The sequence below is a fragment of the Triturus cristatus genome, chromosome 2_1 (assembly GCF_964204655.1).
Source record: "Triturus cristatus chromosome 2_1, aTriCri1.1, whole genome shotgun sequence".
Classification (NCBI taxonomy): domain Eukaryota; kingdom Metazoa; phylum Chordata; class Amphibia; order Caudata; family Salamandridae; genus Triturus; species Triturus cristatus.
Window position 1 is genome coordinate 506,704,572 of NC_140581.1, and position 14,318 is coordinate 506,718,889.

Consider the following 14,318-nt stretch of genomic DNA (forward strand, 5'->3'; position numbering starts at 1 on the left):
ATTGAATTGAATCTTCATAAATGGGGCCACGCGAAAACAGCCAAAAGCTCATGCTGCCTTTTGTCCAACAGCCCAATAGTACAAAAAGAAGGCTTCTACAAGCATTGATAAAGCCATTTCTTTTTGATCTTTTGGTTCTCGTTTTTGCTTTACTTGCAACATTTTAGGTGGAATCCAGTATCTAACTAGCTTGCTACTTCCATATCAATTCAATTTCAAGTCTTTATTTCGATTTTCAATCATAAAAGACGACATTAAAATATATAACAATTTTTAAAAAAGAGAAAAGGGAATTTGATTCCATCATAGAATATAAAGTGTAACGTGCATAGTAACTACAGTTATAGATTCACATCTCATTGTTAAAAGTCATATAAAATGTTTAAAAACTTTATGATATAAAAAGGGTTTTTACGAAAAATGACTGAGATATTCATATAAGACGTGATTTATGTGCACGGATCCAGTGGAGAAATTTTGCGACAGCAATAATCATAGGTTGAGAAGTATTCGTTTTGAGACACCGCAAGGCCTCAACACCTGTCTGGAAGCCCAATTGAAGACAAATAGGTTTAAGCCAAACCCGCCTGGGAATTTTGTACTTCGGACAGATAAATAAAATGTGCGTAATACTTTCCTGTTGTGTTGGACAGAAGGGACAACCAGGGTTAAGGCCTTCTTTCCATTTGGCAACGAAGGAACTAATGGGAAGTGTGCCCACCCTGAATTGGTGGTATCTCTTTCTGTCCTCCACAACTGTAATACAGTCCCAATAGCTTTCAAACAGGGGCCTGTCTTTGAGTTCCATAAAATCCGCAGTTAATGACGGGCCAATGGATGAACCAAATCTTTTTGCTGAAACCACACGCCAGTATAAATCTTTTTACATTTTTCTAGAGGGAAAAATATTTGCTGTTGGATCATCCCATAAACTGGCTGGGCCCATAGCAGAATAAAGTACCTTGACCTCCCGCATCCATGAAATCTTTTGCGCCTTATCAGCTCCTCTAACGTCCAGAAAAGCCCGAGCATACTGCGAGAGTTCTGGGGTAACGCAGAGTCGCCTCCAGTAAGCCACTGGTCTATATCGGGCAGTGTCCTCTAGACGTTGGACACCTAGGTCGTAAAAGAGGGGAATCAACGGAGTAGATGCAGGGAGGCCTGTGATTATGCCTAAAAGCTTATTTTGGGCCCTAGTCATCGGGGTGAGGTTACTAAAACACCACAATTCTGCCCCTAAAGAATTGCCGATCCTATCTTTACGTCGTATATTTTTAGTGCTGGTATCATAGGTCTGGTATGTGAGGAATGGAGTTCTTTAATTAGTGCACCAGTTAGCTGAGCATGCTTTATAATCAGCTGGGTAGTGTGCGGTTTCCATTCTAACTTTGATGCAAGGATTTTACCCAGGTATGAGAAGACCTTAGTCTGCTCTAGTTTGACCCCATTCATTTGCACATTCCCTCTTACATGTTTGGACTTATGTAAAACCATAAACTTCGTCTTGCTTACATTTACAATAAGCCCATGATCTTTGCAGAAAACCTCAAACACATCAATAGCTTTTTGTAGGCCCTGTTGAGTCTTTGAGATTAATAAGGTATCATCTGCAAACATCAACAGAGGAATCAACTTGCCATCCAACTTTGGAGTGTCGGTAGGGGTTTGCTTAAAATAGTTAATCACTCTGTTGATGTATAAGGAGAAAAGGGTCGGGGCTAGTACGCACCCTTGGCGTACTACCCTGGCAATTGGAAATTTATCTGTGACACTGTCTGATTGGTTCCATCTAACTTGGGCAAAATTATCCTCATGAAGTTTCATTAAAAAGGATAAGATGTCTGTTGGCATACCTTGATCTTTAAAAACTGCCCACATTTTAGCTTGAGGAACCAAATCAAAAGCTGATTTAAGATCAACAAAAGCCGCAAATAGCATACTCTCCCCCAACAGAACCACCCGCCAATATATTAACAAAAACCTAAAAACTTGATCTATGGTACTTGTATGACTGCAAAAACCTGCCTGAAGTGGAGACAGCACTTCCTCCTCCTCAATCCACCCTTGGATTTTCTGTAGGACAAGCCTTGCGACCACCTTCTGAATGCAGTCTATCAAGCTTATAGGCCTATAATTTCCCGGATCTTAGCGCTCTCCCTTTTTATAGACCGGTATGATCTGTGCGCCCTTCCAGGTATTTGGTATGGGTGAGCCATTAGCAATGCCATTGGCTAGACATTGAATGTAAGGTGCCCAGAGATCCTTATGATGCATAAACAAATCAGCTGGAACCGAGTCCAGGCCTGGTGCTCTGCCTCTGGGGATGGAATTCAGTGCCTTTCGCACCTCAATTAACTCAAACTTTAGGGGAATTATATCCTTAATAGGGGAGATTAAATCTTTACTTGTCCCCTCAGCAACTTCGATAGATGTAAACTGGGATGCGTAGTGCGAAACCCAGAGGTTACGCGGGACATAGTTTATTGGTTCTTCCCTTTTTATCCCCCTACCCCACTTAACCATATCCCAGAAGGTACACATTGATCGTTCTTTACTAGCAGAGTGAAGGTCCCTCCAATAATCTTGATCCCAGGCACGTTTAGCATCATACTGGGCTTTTTTATAAGCCACACGGGCACTCTTGACACGATCTCTGTCTTTTGTTTTTACTGCCTCCGACAGGGCCTGGTATGCAGTCCTGCATGATTTCCCATACCATTGATCCTCCTTTCTAGATGGCCTATTGGATTTAACATGAGTCTGTTTCGTAAAAAAAACCCTAAGTTGATTAAAAAAATGTGTGTGGATTATATTTACATTTGCCATGACCTCCTCTTGAGTGCTACAATTTCGTAGAGCATTTGTCGCCATGATGGTTAAATTCCTGATAGTTAAAATCTGTCCCTCATTCCTTAAACAATTTGCCCATTTGATACGCCTTGTATCATTTGATTGGACAATATCAACCTTCACAGGAGGAACCTCTAGGCAATTGGACTTGAATAGTTTGAATGATAGAAGTAAGGGGTCGTGATCACTTTCGACCCTTTCCACTACTACCATATCCTTGATACTGGGACAATATTCTTTATTAGTAAGTATATAATCAATGCGGCTTTTTCGTAATCCGTTATTAAACGTGAAAGCCCCATGTTTGTCAGAAACTGATCTGCCATTTATTGCACGTAGCCCTTGTCCGACACAAAGAACCTTTAACTGAAGTGCAGCCTCAGTCCATTTTTTAATGGGCAGAAGTGTCAGCTGGGGAATATTCCATGTACAATCTTCTTCTGAGGTGAGATCGATATAATTAGTGCCTAGAGGTTCAAAGCAGCAGTTAAAATCACCAGCTACTATGATATTACCTTTTTTGCAATATATGTCGAGGAGTACATCTAGTTCCTCCACAGTATTTGAGGACTTGTCCCCTGGCAACCCTCTGGCATAAACGTTAAAGACAAAAAGGTCCTTTATTCCAGGACACTTCACTTGAATTAGTAATATATCATTACTTGTTTAGTCCAATTGAATTAAGTTATACCTACTATCTTGTTTGACCCATGTTAAAAGTCCCCCCCTTAGCTCTTCCATGGAGGCTAGGAGTGGCAGGAACGTAAAAACTAAGGTAACCTGGTCTGTAATCTAAAACATTCGACCATGTTTCCTGAAATAATATAATATCCTTACTATCAAGAAACTTTGACCAATCTGATGACACTACTTTGTTTCTGAGCCCTGCCACATTCCAGGAGACTAATGATGAGAAGACAGTACTGTCATCCCTGTTATGAGTACCATGTAATTCGACATCTTGTAGGTCTCTGCTTGCTTTATCCCCTAGTTGAAAAACCTCTTGCACAGGACTATTGATGTTTATTAGTCCACTTGTCTGGGCTATATCTATTAATACTGGGGGAATTTTTCCATGTGGACCCTTTCCAGAAGCGAGAATCGCTCTGGAGAGGTTAGCCATATTAGTATCTCGTGGGTCCTGATCTAGTCCATGTACGAGTCAATCGTTGATGTCTAATGTACTCAAAACCTCAAATCTATTGCTTACTGGTGTAAATCTAATATAAGGGTCAACCCGAGGAGCGTGGTCTCTCCTTCTTGTGGCGGCAATTGTACTGGGTGGATAGAAGTACCCCAATGGCAATATGTTGATGCGATCTTGATGTATCCTCAGTGATCCTGCCTGTCTCAGGATATGGTCTACCAATTGAGGGGAGGCAAAATTCACAACAACACAATCTCCCTCCATACCCTTCTTAGTCTCGCCCACCCAGTCCACCCTTCTTACCATCTTAAAATTGTTAAAAAGATGTTCACCTAACACTGTTCTGGTGTTCAAATAGTGGAGTACTTTATTTTTGAGAGTAGGCCAATGTTCCTCTTTACCATCCAATGTTTTAGGGACGTTAGCCAAAATAATGGAATATGGGCACGCCTCAGGAGGAAGATGGAGTTTTGTTTCTTTTAGGGGAATATGGTCTGTGCGGTGTAAACTATCGCTAAGGCCTACACGTCTAAGCTTATCACCAATGGCTGTAGTTAAGATGTTAGGTAAATGTGTCGTCTGGGCGGCTGCGGGTTCTCTATATTCATACACACCAGCAGCCAAACTAGTGGTTGTTGGTATATGTGTAAGGGCACTAGCAGGACATACTTCTATCGGTTTAATCCCAATCATGGGTCCCTGTTGGTTTAATACATGTCTTTCTAGGGCTTTTAGTCTATAGTCAATTGAATCAAGTTTTTCCATCATGGGATTAATAAGTGCCTTAAGGCGCTCCTCCAGCTTCCCCAAGAATTCCGACAGTTTGTTGCCCTCCATAGGGTTATCTGATACAGATGTTGTTGTGTTACCCCCTTCATAAATCTTGGGGTGGTTAACCTGAGTCATTTGACTTTCTATTTGACAACCCAGGCCAAGTGTAGAATTATTTTTCCTGGCTTGTTTAGCATTTGGCTTACTACCATTTGCAGCACTGTTTGCCTTCCGCTTCCCCTGCAGATCTTTAACTCTAGTGTCGTGCTCAACCTGTGCCTGCCTAGTACGTGTGTTAGGAGGGGAAGGTGGGGGGCTAGGAACAGATGGACAAGAAATGTTTATTGTGTGTGACACCGAAGTTAAAGCATCATTGGGTAGTATAATTGGACTTTGTAAAGGTTCAGTGGGAGCCTGAATTCTTCCCGTTGAGTCTATTGTTGATATATGAATCAGATTGTGACCAGATGGATCAAGTGATAGCCTCCTCTCTACAAGTTCTATCTCCTTGGCCACAGCTGTTTCTGCCCGTTTAAGATAAGCGTCCAAAGTCCCAGCCCCCCCTTTGGAATTAACAATGGATTTGGCCATATAGCTGCTAAAGATAAAGTAAAACAATTACTATAACACAGAGAAATATGCCACCACACTGTAGTCACACTTTTGTTGTAGCAATAAATCACTAAACAACTTATCAAGTATATGAGTTCAATGAAGCTCACTTGTAGTGGTTTTATGTCCTCCACCCTACTGAAAAATATCAAGGGACTGGCCCAGCCTGGCCTCTTCCGGCCTCTGACGGCCGCAGACGGCTGCGCCCTTGTCCCGGGCTTCTCCCATATCAAGAACAACATGGTAAGAGTGACTTGTTAGGTGCTTAGTGGACTAGAACATATTATTAAAGTAAGACATATGCACATACCGTTTGAAATTGTAGCCTTACTACTTACTGCCTGTTATGCCGAATTCCATATGGAGCAGCAATGAAGAATTTTTTACCTGCTTTTTCGACTTTTCTGTAGCATACGAACCCAAAAGGCAAATCGCTACCCTGTGCAACTCCCTCCTATTCAGTGTCCTCTCCAGCTCGCTCGTGACCTCCCGCCAGAAGCTAGCTATGATGGGGCAACTCAAAACCATATGGGCAAAATCTGCATCTACAGCAGCGGTGACTCCCCCGCTAACGTGGAGAAGATTCACCCCACTGTTCTCTGAGCAGTGCAGAAGGAAAATTAAAATGATAATAACACAACATTATTATAATTTTATTTTTAGTTCCGGAGTCAGGTTAGGGTGGGGCGGTCGGGGCTTGTCTGTCGTTTGAGGGAGAAGGAGTTCCTGGTGCACCATAAATGCTCACTTAGCATTTCTCCACCTGGCTGTGTTGGTCAGCTGGTTGGAGAACAGTCCCAGGCACTGTATGAGTGTTAAAACATGCTGCTCAGACCAATCACAGCGCTGCTGTCATGCTGCTAACAGCAGTGTTGTGATTGGCTTAGGTGACTCTGGGAGCCTGTGTGCTGCCGAGAGTCAGGAACAGAGGAAGGACGGAGGAGAGGCGCCGGCCGGCAGGTAAGTCAACTTTTTTTTTTCCTTCTAACCCCTCACCACCACTACTGTTCCCTAGCAGCCGTCACTGATCTACAATTGTGCACCTTGGACGACAAAGATGCTTCATGAAGATCAGTCTGTGCTGTGGATGGTAGCTCTGATGGTCATACTTAAGTTGTATGTACCGAAATCTGGTATTTTTAGTGATAGTATTTATATGCGCAAGTACCTTACCCCATTTCTTAGCACTAAGCTGGCTCTCTATTAGCTACCTATTTTGTAAAGTCGGCAGGTCCCCTAAAATCATGGAAATTAGGGTTTTATAGAGCCATGAAATGAGTTGTCGCCCCCTGCCGAATACTCTTGCAAGAGTGTGTGCTTCTTTGACACAAACCCTTAATAAATGTGGCCCTAAGTTTCTGTTAAGCATCCAGTGCTGGAAACAGAAGGTTTTTTATGGGCATCGTTACTATGGCAGGTATTTGGAATTTCCCAATACTTTACCAGGGCACTCCTTCAACGGTAGGGAGGGATCCTGGCCAGTTGCCCACTTTGCCCATGCCTCAAACATCTCTGTAGCTGCCCTGCTGCGGACGCTCAGGGAGTGGCCTGTTAAACGGCCTGTCTGAGAAGTGCTGAAGCGGGTCGGTTACAAGTATTTCAGCATCTCTCGTAGAGTGTGGCGGGTGTGCCGTTCATTTCTGAATATTCCCACTTATAAGTTTAGATTATTTCCCTACATGCTTGCATCTCAGGAGGCACATCCTCTACTATGTGGGCGATTTCCTCACCTCATAAGCACTTGGATGCTGTGCGCTCATTGTAATTTTATATAGAGCCATTCAGATAATGTTCGGAGGGCCGGATGAGTGTGTGAAAATGAAGGGGCTCAAACGCGTGGGAATAAATCAGTTTTGAAAACTTTTACGCCATTTACTAACGTTTGGATTGTGACTTAATGTTGATGCGCCTGCTTTACATAAACCGATGGAATAGAAATACTACATAAATATATTACATATCTAACATTTCAGGTATTTCTCCGAGACTCTGCGTTTTACTCGCTACTATTTTGAGTAAATAAAAGAATCAAAGAGTGCCAATAGATTTCTTCCCTGCCTCTCACTTGCAGTAAGTAATTCTAATGTCTACTTCTGGGTTGTTAAGGTTTCTGTTGTGCTCTTTAATCCAACAGGTACAGCTCACATGATCGAAGCAGACGTCCTGCTTCGAGGGCGGGGATCCGGGAATGAGGAGCCAATCATGGCGCATCCTCCTCAGACTGACAGTGACATCACATTACACGAGTGGCTCAATGACATTCTGCAAACCAGTAAAGGGATCAAGCTGGACTTTAAGAGGTAATTTTGAATAGCGTCGCACTCTTCTCACTTTAATGGCCATCATTTAACCTTGTTACAGTTAAGACATGAGAGTCGTACAGTTTGACTTACAGCGCACTTTCTGACTATATTAACAGTGTTGCACCTATGTTGCCTCCTCGTTATCAGCCGTGTGGGTGACTTGTGACTTGGAGCAAAACTGCTTCTATAACAGTTAAAACATCTACCTTTACATCCTGGCTTCATCCCACGTCAGCTTGTGAGAACTGTAACTCCTTCTGCAGCTGCTTAGTGCAGAGCTTTTGAAATTTGAATTTGAACTTGATCGTCTTTTCTTGGGGCCCTTATTGTTCTGGTTGTTTTTTTTTTTTAAGGGGGGGGAGGGGCTGTTGTTTATTCTCTATCTCATTCTTCAGATTTTTTAGCTGGGACCATACAGACCTGGCTTTAAAGCATGCTCATCGTGTTGTTAACTGCATGAACAGACCTGCACAACCGCTACATAAAGAGTTTTGGAAACAGTGATCTGGGGCTGCACTCTATGTTCTACCATCAGTATAGGCTGGAACCACCTGCTGCTCCCTGAAGATACATGATCATTCATCACCAGGAAGGCAGCCATCGGGCATGGGGTCGAAGCTCCCTTTCTACAGCAAGGCAGTGAGGCATCCCTCCAGGTAGACTCTCATGCGTATTTCAGCCTCACTGGCACTATGTTATTGGTGCGACAACGTCCTCCCACGCGGGCAAGGTCGCAAAGTTTCTGTAATCACATGGGAAGAATAGCTTCCAGGTGGGATGCCTATGCCATCATTGCCAGCTAGAGTTTCCATCTCTGATGCGTGATCCACCACTATTCTTCCGTGGCCACAGTCCGGGAACACCGCCAGTTCACGCTCAACCTGAGTACGGAAGCTGCGCTACCAGTTTAAAGTGGGTCAAGGCTGGATGGACATTGACAAGCATTTCCTGCCGATTGCCAGTGCTTTCGAAAATTCTTTTGGAAATAGGACGTCCAAGCACATGTGTAATTCTCTCAGTCACTCAGTTGAAAGTGGCAGGCAGTGTTCTGTGTTTGAACCATCTTGCCCGGTGTGCCCACTCTGTTATTTTCAGGACCTTGCTCCATTACCTGGCCTGATGGAATGTGAGTTTGGGGCTTCTATCAATGTATGCCACTGTTGCCCAACACGCTGGTGCGTTGCCTTCCGTTGTGTTTGCTGTCACTCAACCCATTCAATTTAAGTCGTAGGCAGCCAGATTTGAGAGCTAAACCTTGACCAAAACACTGAGAACAGCAGAAAAGTACACAGATTCCAAGATGGACCCAATATTTTTCATAGCAGATCCGTCTGCCATTAGATAGCGAGTTCTGTACTACATTGTCAAGTTAAGCACTGGCTATGTAAAAATGTTCTATTGAGGTCACTTTTTAGTTCTGGCCTACAGACAGTTTTTGGCTCTTTGTTGGCAAATACTCACTGTGGGCAAAACTAGCACTTAGAGTGGGCTTTGGATCAGCGGATGGATTTCATAGATTCACTTTCTTGCCAGTCTCTTTTGCTTGCTTCTTATTCAATGGTTTGCCTTCATCTGCGTGTATTTGTTCCTTCCAGGAGCACAGCTTCTTTACCATCCTTTTGATTAGATGACTTGTATCATGCCACTCCTTCCATTCAGGAAGAAAGCACCTGTTTTCTTTATTTTTCAGCACTTCAAGGGATTGGATGTGTTTTCGTAATTTCCCCTTCGTGTGCTCCTTTGTCTCTCAACCCCCGCCCTCACTTTCTGTGTTGCTTCCTACAGCTCTTACGTTGCACCCTCAACCCTTCCAGGCTTTTTTAGAATGTTATTTCCCCGTCTGCTGACACCCGGCCACCTCCAAAACTCTGGTGTTAATCACTGACCTCCCCCCGTGTTTACAGACCCACCCTCTCTGGTGGTGACATCTGACCCAACCACCAATCCCCTTGAAACATAACAACGGGACTCGAAGCTTGGCAGCAGCACAGGACATGCAAAACTGTTCCAGAGAGACTGAATGCCATTATGGACCACGGGCGCCTAAGTAGCAAAGTGTGCATTGGTACAGAATGGCCCACTAAAGTGTTGTGCGAATACCCTAATCACAGGGCCGGACTGGGAACCAAAACCGGCCCTGGCAATCTGCTCGGCCGCCCGCCCCCCATTGTGCAGCCGACCTGTTTACCAGGGCCTGTATCTGCCAATTTTGTTACAGGGGGCCGATATTGCCAGCCCCCAGTAACAAAAACGGACCCCTTGGGTCCCAAAACCGTCCCCCCTGCCCCCACCCAGGCGGCCCACTGGGGAAACGCCCGGTGCCCGCTACGGCCAGTATGTTTGGTACTCATAACTTTTGTGGCACTTTCATATTCCAGGCATATGGACTAAGAAGGCCTCTACAATCAGGGCTCAATCTCTCGATGTTTCATGGTGCTGATCCTCTGTCTCTGTGCATCACAGCACTTTTTCTGGCTTGATTCACAGTGGGTTTGGAGTGTACAAACTGCCTACTATTCTGTACAATTTGCTTGGAATAGTTGCTTTATTCGTTTTAAATCTGTAGTGTCTCACCTATAAGATTGGGGTCCATTCTCAATCTTTTTACACTGTGTAGGAAATTTTTCCCTGTCTGTTTCCCTTAATCTTTTTGTTCTGGATATCTGATATTTTAGTCTCCGAAGTATTTGACGTCTGCTGATCAGGTCTTGTATGCATGTACTCTGTTTAAAAAAGGAGAGCATCTTATTTTCATTTAAAGTTACTGTTAGAATCCCCGTATCCCTGGTTGGCTGAGGTAGGTACCTTAGGGCAAAAAGGGACTCACAAGCCCCCAACGTTAGGGAAAGACAGGCTGCCTCTAGAGATAGCCCCCGCTCCACCCCCTTGGTAGCTTGGCACGAGCAGCCAGGCTTATCTTCAAGGCCAATGTGTAAAGTATTTGCAATTACGCTCACAGCAACCCAATGATGACGCCACAAATAGACTCCACGCATGTTTCATAGAAAAACAAGTATATGTTTATAAAAAGATATACGATGCGACCACACAATACTAAACCAACATATGCGTTGTGGTAAAGCTCCCCCTGGCCTAATACTATTGAGCTAAACTAAATAGTCCTATGTAATCCTAATGTCGTAATATGCAGTTCGTTATGCAACAATCCGGTATTTCATAACATAAGAATAATACAGGGGGCGTGGCTTGAGGTGTCAAGATGCCGGTCGCACTCTGAGTGCTCTGGACCCCCTCCATCATCCGCCTGCCATCCGTTACCAACTGCTACCATCCATCCCACTTACCTGCTGCTGAGGCTTCCTCCCGCTCACGGCTGCATTTTGGGCCGCGTCGGCCTCCCCAGTCTGGTAGGGGCTCCAACTGCCATGACGCTCCCTCGCCAGTAATGGCGGCCTGCTCCTGGAGGTGACGCCAGCGCGGCAGAGTCTGAGTGCCGCTGCCTCTCCCTTTGAGGCCCTGTGTGGCGGCGCGGGCGGCTGTTGATCTCCGGCCCCCTGTGCTGCGGAGGGGACCGGTTGCTACCTGCGGGAGACGAGACATTGCGGACATGGGTCGGAGGACGGGTCCTGCAGTCCCCGGTCGGCCCTGAAGAGCTCCGGACCATACTGTGGCAGAGCGGTGAGTGGGTCTCGGCTGTCGCGCTTGGGCAGCGGTAGGGCGGGCCGCGCTGGTGCCGGGCCTGCCTTCATCTGTGTGGCTGGTGTCGCTCCGTGACCCCGGTGATTAGGGTGTTGGGCCTGGCCGGCGGCCGCGCCTGAGCTGCGGGTGAGCTGCGGGCTGCATCATTTGGTGTGGCTGGGTCCCCGAGTAAATCTCCGGAGCTGCAGGGGGCACGGCCTGTTGTCTTGGATCCTCCGTTGTCGCCCTGCGAGACGGGGCTCACGTTGACGCCGGCTGGTGCAGCGGGGCCTTTCTTCTTGGTTTGGTGCCACATCTTCTCCCGTGGCCGGGGGGCCTGGAGTTGGCCCTCTGCTGTTGCTACGCCGCTGTGTGAGTGAGGGCACTTCTCTTCTACCAGGTGTGCAGCCATCATATCGGGTGGCAGGGGCGGGGGGCGTCTGAGTGCTCCCCACCCCCCCCTTGTTCTCTGTCAGCCTCCTCTCCCCTGGTGGATGTGGGCCCGCTCACTGGGGTTGCCTGGGTGCCTCTTCACTTCCTCGCTCCCTGCATTGCCTGGTGTTGACCTCGTTGTCGAGGGGGCCGCCTGCCAGCAGTAGCCCCTCTGCTGGTGGAATCCTGGTTCTTCTGCCGGGGAGGATCAGCCACTGGACTGGGTGTAGGAGGGGGGGGGGGGGTGTCCTGCTGCCCCTGCCGTCCACTCTTCGTTCCCCTCCTACTCTTCCGCGTGCGGGCTGGGGTCTGTCTTCCGAGTGGCCGGGGGTCCCACGAACTGTCCTCCCTGACTTCAGTCGTTCGCATTGTCCGGCTGGGGTTCGGCCATCGTGTCTGGTTGCATTCAGGGGGTACGGCGCCGGTGCCCCTGGCCCCCCCACCGCCTCCTCATTCCGGCCCGACGCCTGTGCTGGGCGGCGGCTGCTGCAGTGCTCGCCTGGACCAACCTAACGGCCTCCTTTGGTGGCGGTGGACATCTGACACTGACCGGTGCGGCCGAAGCGGACGAGCCATGGGTTCCTCTCACCCGGCGGGCCTGGCGATTCGGCTCAGCTTTCTCCGGAACGGCGGGCCCCGGTGACTATGAGCAGGACCAAAGCGCCGCAGACCCGGTCCCCTCCTCACAGACAAAAAAAATGGACCAATTCACCACGGCGGACCGCGACCCAGTGGGTGGATCGGCGGGGGGAGATCTATCTACTATTCCTCAGGCGATCAGTGCATCGCAGGCTTCCGTGGAGGATAAGATCGGGGAGGTGAAGATTGACGTGTCTCTCATCCGCCAGGACTTGCGCAAAGCAACGGAACGCCTCACAGAGGCAGAGTCTGACATTTCCACCGTGGAAGATGACATCAACCAACTCAAAACTCAAGTGGCTCGCCTCCAGACCCAAGCCTCCGAAGGGCGGAGGATGCTGAAAACAGATCGCGGAGGAATAACCTGCGCCTGGTTAGAATTCCCGAGGGGGCAGAGCAGGACCGCGCTGATACATTTGTTGAGACTTGGGTGTGTTCGTAGATGCCCGAGGCAGACCTCTCTAACTGGTTCACTGTGGAGCGGGCCCACCGCTCGTTAGCTCACAAACCTCCACCGGGAGCTCCTGCCCGTCCCATAATCCTGCGGGTGTTGAACTTTAGAGATAGAGACGCTATCCTTAATGCAGCCAGGGCGCACGGTCCCCTTCATTTCCAAAACCATCGAGTTATGGTATTCCCGGACTATTCCAGAGGGGTGCAGACCCAGCGCCGCTCCTATGACGACGTTAAGCTGAGGCTCTGGTCCCTGGGCCTCCGATATGGTCTCCTCTTTCCCGCCAGGCTCAGGGTAATTTTCCAAGACAAGACCCTTTTCTTTGACACTCCGCGGGCGGCCTGGACCTGGCTCACGGAGGAGCGGCCTCTTCGGCCGGGGCCGGAGCTATCTCCCGTCCGGCGGGGATCCTCGCTGCCAGGCGCGGTTCCGCCTAGGCCCCAAAGACGTCGAACCCGGTCCTGCAAGCACAACAGTGGGCGGGAAGCCGCATCTGGATCACCGGGCGTGGAGTCGCTGCACATCCCCTTCCCGGCCCCTTGTTGGAGGTCTGCCTCCCCGGGCTTGGCTGACCCTTTGGTGGACCAGGGCGGCCCCCCGGAGCCTTCGGGCGCGGTGCAGCGCACAATATCCGACTCTGACCTGTCCGGAGCCCCGAGATCCGTATCTCCGTTACCGAGGAGAACGACTGAAGGGACCACGCACGAAGGCTACGTACTTGCCTCCTGGCAGCTTCTGCAGAGACCTTGATCGCGGCGCCTTGTGGTGAGGAGGCTCCATTCCGTGCTGGTTGCTCCGGGTGTCGTACGCCCGGTTTTCTCTGGACTTGCTTTCACACCATGCACGAACTTGACTTGATTGTTATGGTAGCAGTTATTGTATCTTTATCCGGCTAAATGGAGGGGGGTCCCCTTCTGCCTAGTTCCTGTCTTGCTAATCGTTTTAGCTTAGCACTTAGCCTCCTTGGGGGGCCTGTTGGTTGACCTTGTTTCCTTTCCAGGGCGACAGATTCTTCCTTTTCAGAAGTATAGGGTGGGGGTCTGGGGTGTTGGGGAGGGGGGGAAGACCGTTGTCTCCCGCTAGTTTGTTGTTTTTGGCCGCCTACGGGCCGCTGTTCCCAGTTCTCCACGGTAGCTCCACGCACCTGGCTACCTCAGGTGATGACATAACTTTGTTGGCTCACACTCCTCTCACTGTACAACTCGGACCTTGCCCTGTCGCCTTTTTCAGGGGCCTGGGCCCCCGCACAATGGCTCTCCCCCACTCCCGCACCGCCCTTCCCGATGGCACACGCTTTTACTAGAGCCCTCCATATCCTCTCCTGGAACGTCAATGGCCTGCTACACCGTATTAAGCGTACTGCTGTCCTGCGTAGCGCCCACCGCCATGCGCCCAATATCCTGTTCTTGCAGGAGACACACCTCCTAGGCTCCCAATGTAATTTCCTCGCCAGGTATGGATTTGACAGGGT

The 14,318-nt window shown here is 48.2% G+C and overlaps 1 protein-coding gene across 1 annotated transcript in view; it reads left to right on the forward strand.

Annotated features, from left to right (window-relative positions):
- FAM151B (family with sequence similarity 151 member B) overlaps positions 1-14,318 on the forward strand; it is a 520,233-nt gene that overhangs the window by 184,829 nt on the left and 321,086 nt on the right. Inside the window, exon 3 of the mRNA XM_085632400.1 lies at positions 7,515-7,680. Coding sequence (XP_085488526.1) covers positions 7,515-7,680 — 166 coding nt within the window. The remainder of the gene's footprint in view (positions 1-7,514; positions 7,681-14,318) is intronic.